Below are 10,860 nucleotides of genomic sequence, written 5' to 3' on the forward strand. Positions count from 1 at the left end.
AGGGCTTTCTATACATAGCTCGGAATGGATGTAAAGATCCATTGTTTACAAATCCATTTAGAAATTAGCCTTTCTCTATAAATGAATATTTAATGATGAATTAGACAGTATTTACAATTAAATATTACATTTTACAGCTTTTTTTCCAAGTAATGCCAGGAGTTTCTAAGTTTCCTGAAATTTCTTACCTCTCTGTTCAATTTGTTAATAAAGATTACAGTAAATATATTTTGTATTTGGGATAAGAATTTGACATAGGAGAACATGGGAATCCTTTATCTTTCTCACTGCAGTAATGACTATGTGACCCATTGAAGACGGGTTAAATGATTTCTGTAGCGAAGGTTCCTTACTCGAGCACTCACACTTCAGTAACTGCTGATAACTTTTCTTACTGGAGGCTGTTGAGAACTCGCTTAAACTGTTTTCACTTTATTACTGTGATGGTTGTATGCAGTAGTCTTTGCCCTTTGTAGAAGACTCTGTGAATCTGAACTAATGTTGTCGCTTGAACCCTGTTCCACTATAAATCTGTCTCTCTACTTCATTCCAGATCAAGTGTTTGGTTCCAATCTTACCAGCTTGTGTCAAAGAGAAAACAGCACGGTGCCAAAGTTCGTGAAGCTGTGCATTGAGCACGTTGAAGAACATGGTAGGGTGATTTGTTTGCTTGTGTCAAAATCTCATGCATGTCACAATATTAAACTTTGGATGTTTTAATCCCTAAAGTTCTGTAGATTTCTTTGGAAAAAATAATCTGAAACCTCTATCTGTAGTTAGTGATGAGTTACCAAGTGTGGGAAGGTAGGTTGGATCCCACTCAGGCAGTGGGAGGGAATCTTAAAACTGAGAAATTGCTCTACTTCAGTGTCCTGCAAGATGAGGAGAGGGTGAGACAGTCTGTTGGCAGCACAGGCCGAAAGCAGGAGAGATCTCATTTTGTCAGATATTTTCAGATGAGGGAGAGAGAGAGACTGTCAAAGCACAAATGGAAAGTTTAAGCACACTCACAAAACCACTTACATTAAAACTTAGTGGAAAGAAACTTTGGGAAAAAGTTGTGTTCTGGCTCCTGCATATTCTTTGATTGCCCGAAGACAAGTCTGTCCAGTTACACTCATTGCTAGGTGATGCCTTATCCAAGTTTGGAGATCATCCCTGTCCATATATTGACCCAATTTTTACTTGCATTTATGGAAAATAAGTTTCTCCAATGTAACTGAGAAAGTTTTAACAAAAAATGCATGAATGTTCTTTACATCAGACAATCCGGAGTATCGTACACAACTTTAAAAAATAGCACTGTGTTGTTACTGCTGGATTGGACTCTGGTCTTGGGTGGTTTTCTTGCTAGTTCCTTGCTGTTGACGTTATTGCCATCTCTCTTTGGAAAGGTGACTCAGAGGGGGCTATGGGGTATCCATAATCATCGTTCAAATGCATACCCATCTGTTGATTTGAGAGCATTCTCTTGAAAATGAGGGTTAACGGGGAATACCACAAGTTAATTTTAAGGTGTCTTCCATGAGAGCTTCATTTAGGATGGTTTTGGAACCTGTAGCCTTTTTTTCTAACTGTTGCTATCTTAATATTCAGTATGGAAAGGGAAAGAATAGCTACTTTTGTTGCCTCACTCCAGTTTCACAAACTGGCAGCCCTGTGTAACAGCTGTCGGCTTTTCTCTTTTGTGATCTGCGATTTATGAGGAAGGGTTTTTTGCTTTGTTTTGTTTTGTTTTGTTTTGAAGATGGGATTGTAGTGAAGATAGTGGTGAAGTTTTCCTTTTTTAAGGGAAAGGAAGGCTTCCCCTGAGCAGAAGCTGACAGAAATGAACAGCTTTCTTCCCATTTCTCCAACTCTTCTTTCTCCTGCCAGCACACTTCAAATCAGTCCTTCCTAGAAAGGAATGACTAGAGGATTGTGAGGAAAAGGGATGTGTCAGATGGTGCTGGTAACTGTGCTGTGTTGCATCAGAGAAGTCCTTGAGGAGGTGCAGGGACTGAAGGTATTCTGGCAACACTCACCCTCCCACTGGCACTCACTCACATGTTGTGTTGAGAAGCAGTTCAGTTAAGTTTTTTACCTCTTAATCACTTTTGATTATCTGCAGTAGCAACCAGAGACAGTTTTTCTTCTATGCCTGGTTAAGTGTACAGTGCTGTAAAGGCAAGTGCCTTCCCTTTGGTTCTGTAGGCTGTTGGTAGTGATGAGCGTGCATGCACATCAGTCCCTCTCCGTGCAAAGCCAGTCACTTGTCAATTTGGAGATGCTCTGTTTGCATGAATTAATTTGATTTTCCTAACTGTACATTAAAACACAGAAAATCCACAAGATACATGAGCCATGCATGTTGGACTCCCCATTTTCCTGTTGCCTACCTGTGAAGAGCATCCTAAGTAAAACCCTAATCTCATTGGGAATAACTGGAGTTATATATACATACAAGAAACTTGAGAGATTGTTTTGAGCCTCATGCTACAAAATTTGTGTCAGCAAACTAAACCACCTCATCTGACATGCCCTGCCCACTGAAAAAGCTAGTTTAGCTGCAGTTTTCATTGAATCAGGGATTCTTTGTTATCTTCTACGTGCATTGCTTTTGTCTTTATTTTTTCTAAGCAAACCTATAAATAAGCAGCCTAATGGAGATTTGATTGCTCTTAAGTATGTAAGGTGTTGAAATGGATTTTATCTTTGTTTTAGGATTAGATGTCGATGGCTTGTATCGAGTTAGTGGCAATCTTGCAGTGATACAGAAGCTAAGATTTGCAGTCAATCATGGTGAGTTTTCTTCAGCTGTGCTCTTCTTGCATGTATGTTCAGATAGTTTTTTGAAGTTCATAGAAAATTCAGGAATATTTTTTTTGCTAAAGCATAACTTTGGTCTTTCATGAGAAAGGCTTGGCATCTTTCAGAGTAAAATTATTTCTTAATTGGAGCACTCAGACTGCTAGAACATAATCCTGAAGAAAGGTAATAATGCAGTTTGAGGCGGGGGAATCAAATTACCTTCATATCCTATGGGAGTGGGGAAAAAGAACAGTAAGCATGTTAAGCTTTTCTTGGCTTTGAACTTGTAGCTTAATACTTATGGCACCATTTGCTACTCCTTTTTGGTGTGGGGGCCCTTGGCTTTTCTTGAACCTACTGTGTGTATAAAACCTCTTCATGGGACTGTAACTTACCTTTCCACCAAACAAGATGCTAACTTGCAGCCAGGAAGAGGCCAAGAGCTCGTCTGTGACAGGACATGGAGTCCTTGTCAGTGAGGGGATGAGCTGGGTCCTGTCAGCCGTTCCTGTCCCCTCTGGAGGTGCCAGTGGCAGCTCTGCCCGCCCCGTCGCTCGTGTCCCAGAAAGGCGCTGTCGGGGGGGAGATACTGCTGCCATTTCCCTCATCTCTTCCTTTCCTGAGCCTGCCTAGGCTCACTGGTTTAAATTGCAGCGTTTGTGTTATCTTGGCTCTTCTAAGAGAGCACGGATGGCTGTCCCTGTGTTTCAGCATTATGAGCATCTCTAATGTGCCTCCCAGCCAGATGCAGAGCTTTTCTACCACCTTTACGCTGCCGCATCCCTGTGCCCCAGCAGAAAACAGGCCCAAGGGAGGACATTTTCACTGCAATGAAACAATGAGTACAGGAAAGAAGAGTAGTTAAAAGGCTTTAAAAAAAATCTAACATTCATTATTAATTTTCTCTTCCAGATGAAAAACTAGACCTGAATGACAGCAAATGGGAAGATATACATGTCATTACAGGAGCTCTGAAGATGTTTTTCAGGGAGTTGCCAGAGCCGCTCTTCACTTATAATCACTTCAATGACTTTGTCAATGCAATTAGTAAGTCTGGAAAATATGCATATGCTTTTTATATAAATCCTGCTCAATATGCAGTGTTCACTAAATTAGTTTAGATAGTAAAGTGAATGTTTGATTACGTGTGTAAGTTTTCGCTGAAGTTGCTTGTCAGTAATATCTAGTATGGCCAGGAGGTGGCAGTACACTATTTAGTATTAGTGCTGCAAAATGGTAGATTTTGTTTCCAATTTGTTAAGTTTTATGCTAAAGTTTAAACAGAAATGATGACATACTGCTTCTGCTTTTCTTTCTCTCACAGAGCAAGAACCAAGACAACGTGTCCATGCAGTTAAAGATTTAATCAAACAGTTGCCAAAACCTAATCAGGACACTATGCAGGTGCTCTTCAGACACCTGAAAAGGTAAGATGCAGTTGGAAAGGAAAGCTTTGTATTGCTGATGATCTAAATAATTAACTAAAACTACTAGGTGATAGTTTGCATTATGTTTTTTATGTGTATTTTGGACTTGGTAATATATCAGTAATATATCAGTCTGTATTTATACAAGCTTGCAGAGAACAAAACCAATTTCAGACAGTATGTGTCATAGCTGTGATGTTTGCTGCCAAGTCTTCGTGTTAGAGGGATTGTGAGAGTATCATGAACAGTTTTTCAAAACAAACTTTTCCTTAGAGAAGGGAATCACAGCAGCTGTATGTCCTAATGGCAAGAGTAGTCACTGAAAAAATACTGCGAATACTTATTTGCTTTGCTGTGTTTCTTTTTCATGTCATTCCACTATTCTAACACATTTTTCTCTCTCCTGGCTTCCAGAGTTGTAGAAAATGGAGAGAAGAACCGAATGACCTATCAAAGTGTAGCAATTGTTTTTGGTCCAACCTTATTAAAACCAGAGAAAGAGACTGGTAACATAGCAGTTCACACAGTATACCAGAATCAGATTGTAGAATTAATTCTGCTGGAATTGAATTCCGTCTTTGGACGCTGACGCTGTTCCAAGAGTGGAAACTGGAAGTGACGGGTTGGCAGCCGTGCTCCATCAGAAGTCAAACCTCTCGCTGTACATGATGAACTGAGTTTGTGGACCAAGCAGCAACTTGATTTTGCACTTTTGGGGAGGGGAGAAATGAGAGAAATGTTTGAACAGTTAAATGCAAATTAAAGAGAACACTTTGGATTTCCTTGAAAAAGTCAATGTAAAAGTGAACTGAAAAGTTTATCGTTTGCCTTTGTGAAGTAACATCTGAAAATTGCAATATAGGTTCATACACTGGATTTCTCGGGAGAGGAAAGCTATTAATCTCAAACTGGATAATCTGGAATTTTATTTAAAGTTTTTTCCACTTGATAGGTAGAAGCCCTGTCAACTGGTTATGAAAAATAATTCCATGAAGTTGCATCCTAAGCTTACGTATTAGAACCTACACAGATCTCTGCAACACCTTTCTATGGGGCTTCTGCATGCAATGAATGTCTTAAAGTTGTGCTAATGTTTTGGTTTAGTTATTCAGATCTAATTCTGCACCTGATATCTGCTCTATTTTCTCCCTTTTCTCTTTTTTCTTTTTCCTTTGTTTTTTAACTACTTCTTTCTTTCTTTTCTTTTTCTCTCCCCCCTCTTCTCTCCCTCACAGCCATTCTGGAATTTCTAAGTTGTTTTCTAGAGCAGCACACTATTCCAAACACTGAACTTTCAGGAATATCCAGCAGCGGATGTTTCTGTTGTGGCATAATAGAAGTCTTATTTAATGCACGTGTTCCTTTTTCTTCCCCAGGATATTTCCTGAGTTCTGTGTAATACTGATTTACAGCTGAAATCCTAAGTGAATGCCGACTGTAACACTGTACTGAGTTCTTGGTATAATACTGTGGTAGTGGAAGTTTCTTCATGTAAATACAGGCTGTCTTTTTGGATTTTGTATATAATTCGGTTGTTGTATAGTTTAAGAACATTCTAGTCACACATTTCTAATCATGGGTAGACTAGCTACAATAGCATCATGTTTCTCGTGGACGTCTGGGTTACAGCAGCGAAACAGGTTATGGGGAGGGCCGGGGGACCTAACTGTGTGCACTTTTAGATGTTAATTACATTTGCGGGCAAATAACTGCAATGCAAATGGTACTGGAAGAATACTGAGTGTGCTTGCTAAATTGTTAATGCACTACAAGAGGAGCCTTTTAGGTTATTTAATATGTACAGGATACATTAGAAAAATGTATTATGAATTCTAACATCTACCAATAGTGAAACTCATGTTTTGATAGATAGATGTTTGATGGAATCCATGATACTAAATTTACGAATTTCTTTTTACATTAATGTAGAATTTGTAAAATTGTTTTTGAAAGATTTTGTTACAGGGAGCATGGTCTGCTGAAGACTTTTTTAAATGTATTTTTCTAGACTAACTGCTGTATCTGACATATTTGTTATGTCTAACCTGAATAAAGAGAACCATTAGTTATTTTGCAGTTTGCCATTCCCGGTTCAGACGACCTGGAGCCCACCCAAACAGTAGGATTGCTCTATCTTATTGCTTAGCATGGATGCTGCCCACAGCAGAGAGTCGTCATGCCCTATTAGAAGACAAATGCTTACTTGATAACCTGGCGAATTTAGGAATCTCCCAGTCTCTTTCTTTTAACAACCTTAACCCTGCCTTAAGATTCAGAGAGGGCAGAAAGAATTTATGGATCTTAAATTTGCAGTCTTTAAAACACATTCCAACTTATTTCAGATATTCCAACTTATTTGACCTTTGATCTGTTTGTTTTCACAACGAAGTTCCACAGCAAAGGGGATATGTGGTGAAATACCAAAGTGTGATCAGCTGAACGATATGAGAATTTCATGAACGTAAGACTTGTATGAAATTCCACATAGATAAAAGAAGAGTTACCTTGTGGCTTTCTCACTGTCTTATTGTGGTAATGGTGAAGTCTTGTGGTTTGTTGCAAAGCGACCTGGGTGAGAGTTGTGATAGCTACATCTCGGTGTTGTGTTTTCAGCCTCCTGTTGGGCTTTCACACGGGAGCAGTGCGGAGTTGCAGCGTGCCCCAGTCTACTAGGAAATATAAATGCAGTTGAAGTCTGTTGTTGTAGGCTATTCAAATCCGAACCTCAACATGAAATAAGCGCGAAATTCCCACTGCTAAATGAGATTGCTTCATTACAGATCACTTTTTCTGTATGGGTGTTTCTGTATTCAACGGAAGAATGCCTTTTTTAAAAGCAATTTGATAACGAGGATGAACCTAGCATTTTTTTCCTTGTATTCCCATAAAATAAAGCATTTTGTTATTACTATGCACTGTATGCTTTTGTGTAGTCAAACATTTTTGAGTCTTACCCTTCTCATTTTAAGTTTTGCAAGGTAAAAGAGGAGCAGGTAAACACATGGCCGTCCCGGCAGAGGAGGCTGCCCGAGCTGATGGGGGTCTGCCTTGACTAACTTGACATCCTGTATGTCAGCACACTGGGTTCCTTAACTAGCTGAAGTGTGTTGCCTTGCTGATTCTACATCCAGCTTGCTTTGAAAATCAAAACCAAATTTTTGCTTGAACAGAGGGACAGCTATTTGTATTAGATGAAACATAATTAAATTTAAAGCCCAAAGTGAGGCATATATAAACCAGATTTGCCTCCAGTTTAAAATGTGTTTTAAGACCAAATATAAACAATTTTAGACATAACTACTTGAGATATTTTGGAGGTCTAGTGTTATGTATTGGTGCCAATTAAAATTTTATTCCAATAATAGAGCTGCTCAACTTCATAGCATTAATACAGAGCAACTCTTAGACTTGCTTGAGCTATGTCAGTGATGAGTTTCTTTAAAGCTAGAGAGGAAGGAGGCACAAAGGCGTGCCAAATGTATACATGATCTTTTCATGCTGGTTTAAAAGTACTGTTAAATCAGAGCTGTTTGAAAATGGAGCCTCCTGAGTGCAAGTTTGTGGGTCATTCTTGCCACACAGGCCTGAGCCTTCCTTGCCACCTTCCCCGAGCCCTGACGAAGACCCAGCTTGCTGCACGTGTTGCAATCCGACTTTTTCCCCGTAAAGGGAAGAGCTTTATTTGGAGACCAAGCAATGACATTTGCAGACTCCGTTGGTTAATTCACAGGCCGCAGCTCAGGCTGAGCACAGCGGGGCTTTCTGCAGGCGCCGGCGCAGACTCTCTAATGAGGCGCTCGGCAGCGAGCGCCGCCGGAGAATCTTAATTAGCCTCCACAATGGCCAAGTTTTGTGGGCAAGCAGCTGGGGGGACTGGATCAGCCCTTCACAAAAATGGCCCTATGTGATTGTAGAACTTAAATGAACTTTTTTTTTTTTTCCCCCCCATAGCATTCTTGTAAACAGAGCACTTGTGAAACAAGATCACACTGTGTAACAAAACAACATGAAAGACATTCAGAGGGAGCTTGGCCTCTTCCCCTCTGTGCTCCTTGAAAATGAAATGGCAGCTCTAATGCTGGTGTCCTACAGCTTCCCCAAATGCAGTCATGTCACATACAAGAGATTTCAAGGCTACTGCCTTCTTTTAAAAGAGTAAACCTATGTTGCGTTCAGCAAGCCCAGAGCCACAAATAGAATAATTAGAGATAGAATCGTGTTTATTAATTTTTATAGAAGTAAATCTTGTCGCCTACGGCACTAAAATGTAGCTCACCAGAGAAGGGGAGAGTAGATTGTTGGCGTGGGCAAGAAGCAATGCTGAATGCAGGACTCTGGCAAAGCAGATGGGATGGACAATTGTCCTAGCAAAGAAACAGTCACTTAGAAAATCTGCAGAAGGAATAGGAGCCAGAGAGCTGGCAAAGAGCCGGTCTGTGCAGGTTTTCCTGCGTGTATGTGTGTGCAGAGCCAGCGAGCTGGGGTTTTCCTGTGCGTATGTGTGTGTGCAAGCCCTTGGTGAGGCGTTTCCTCCGCTCCCTTCAGTTCATGCCGTGCCACAGAGGGCCTGGCTGTGCTTCGCAAGGTGAGTTTCTCTGTATGCAGGCAGAGTTCCAGTGGCATTGCCCACCTTGCCCCAGCCTTTCTTATGCTATCGGCTCTCCAGTTCTTGGCTTTTTGTCCAGATTGGCACAAACACCTGACTGCTAATGGGAGTCGGGAGCTGCGTTCCTCCCGTGCCACCCAAGGCTCTCCAGAGGGTCCTTCCCGAAAGCACACGGGTCTCGAGTGTGGCTTGAACAAACTTCTGATCATCTTCTGGTATTGCAGCGAGGACAGTTCAGCTGAAGCCCGGAAGAGGCTCGGGCCTGGGCCATTTTAAGTGCTGTTTTGTCAAGGAGTTTGGTGATACTGCGTGCTGATTTTCTGCACCATGTCCTAAACGTCACATTTAACCTTTCTTCTAATGAAAGATTTTCATTACTAACTCAAAAATGCAGCTATTAGCAGCGCACAATATTTATCCCCAAAGTAGATAACTGTCCCTCTCACTTTTAACTGAGGTGAGTTTACCTTGCAGTGGTCACATCAGTGATCACTTCTGCTCTGCAGACCTTCTGCAGCCTTCCAGGAGGATGTATTGGTCTCTGATGTCAGAGTTACTCTTTTTCTATTCCTTTTATCCTATTGCAGTAACAGACAGTCCACAATTGGTAGCTGGGTGATACAAAAATAAAACCTTTAGATTTTCAGGTATAGCAAAGACCCACATAGTCAGAATGGGTTGTTAATCTATAGGCGACAAGGAAGAGCTGTCCTCTTAAAAAAAAAACCCAAATCTATCTATCCATGTATATAAGCACAGTGTGGTTAAAAATTTCATTTTTTAGATCAGACAGTGGAAGAGAAAAGCTAAACAGTGATTCATCTAATTTGATGAGGTCATCACGTAGTACAGCCAAATAGATGAAATCAAACTTTTAAAGGTGAATCAGACCAAGTTCTCTGTACTGTGTTTTCTGCACCAGGAATGCAGCGCTGCACTCGTAGGGCACCTCATGACTTTTCTTTTTTTGCCTCCAAATGCATGGGGTTTTTGAACGCTTTGCCTAGCTACTTGATTCAGGTACGAAGTGCCTCCTCCTCCCCTAGAAGCAGGACTGAGAGATGCAGTGTGAAGCCCGTGGGCAGCTCTGGGCTCACCCCAGGCCCTGCCCAGGAGCCTCCCCGCGCCCTCGTCCCTGCGTGCGCCGCTCTCATTCCGCACACACAGCTGAGCTGGGGAGAAAGGCAGTTTATTGTAAATAAGTGAATAAAGCTGCCGTCAGCCTTCTCCGTGGACACCCACTTGCTCCTGCTCAGTCATTCGTGCCTTGCTTCAGATGAAGTCGTTCTCCAGGCTAAGCCTCAGTTCCCATTTCCCTCTTAAATCAGTGGTGCCCAGTGGCACAGGCCCCCCTGGAGCAGCGGTGCTTACTGCAGTTACCCTGTGCTGTCACCAGCGTCAAGTCCTTTTCCCTGCTTCGTCCTTATTTGAATCTCTCTACAAACTGCTTTTTTTTTTCCTTTCCTCTTTACACATGCAGCAGCCTACGAATCTGAAAGGCTGCCACAGCTCTGCTTTTCCCTTCGCTAGACTAAGCAAACTTGATCTTTCCAATCTCCCCTTGGATGCTGTGCGGGCGCGGGGCAGCGGGATGGGTCCGCGTTCCCTGCAGCGTCAGCCTGACCTAGGCAAGTTGGAGGTTGTCCAGGTTGTCCTCTCCTGTCATTCGCCCTGGCATTACGGGGTGCCCAGGAGCTCCCGCTGGCAGGAGAAGCAGATTTGGGCTGTGAATGCGGCAGGATTTCCGCATCAATTCCCAGTCACTCCTGGGACTACAGCTCACACCAGCCCTGGAGTGAGGCAGCAACCAAGGCAGGTCTCAAGGATGTCACCGAAACTCAGGTACCTGCAGCCGCTGCTGTGAGGGCAAACGGGGCTGTGCTGCACACTGGGGACAGGGCTGCCGGCGCGAGGTCCTGCTCCAGGCCTAGGCCCTGGGAATGGGTGTCCCGACTGCCGCGGTGCCGGCGAGCGCCTTCCCGCTGTGCCCACAGCCTGCAATATTCTCAGATTTTCAAAATTTCTGGAAAAGTGAAA

The 10,860-nt window shown here is 42.3% G+C and overlaps 1 protein-coding gene across 8 annotated transcripts in view; it reads left to right on the plus strand.

Annotated features, from left to right (window-relative positions):
- Positions 1-5,035, plus strand: part of ARHGAP12 (Rho GTPase activating protein 12) — a 66,199-nt gene extending 61,164 nt beyond the window's left edge. For all 8 annotated transcript variants that reach the window (XM_088533960.1, XM_088533964.1, XM_010221125.2 and 5 more), the window contains 5 exons: positions 554-652; positions 2,704-2,781; positions 3,703-3,837; positions 4,115-4,217; positions 4,632-5,035. In XM_088533960.1, coding sequence (XP_088390086.1) covers positions 554-652; positions 2,704-2,781; positions 3,703-3,837; positions 4,115-4,217; positions 4,632-4,806 — 590 coding nt within the window. In that variant the 3' untranslated portion in view covers positions 4,807-5,035. The remainder of the gene's footprint in view (positions 1-553; positions 653-2,703; positions 2,782-3,702; positions 3,838-4,114; positions 4,218-4,631) is intronic.
- The last annotated feature ends 5,825 nt before the right edge of the window (positions 5,036-10,860 follow it).

The sequence above is a fragment of the Tinamus guttatus genome, unplaced genomic scaffold, assembly GCF_059628265.1.
Source record: "Tinamus guttatus ecotype Peru unplaced genomic scaffold, ASM5962826v1 Tinamus_guttatus_pri_ptg000530l, whole genome shotgun sequence".
In the NCBI taxonomy this organism is placed as follows: Eukaryota; Metazoa; Chordata; class Aves; order Tinamiformes; family Tinamidae; genus Tinamus; species Tinamus guttatus.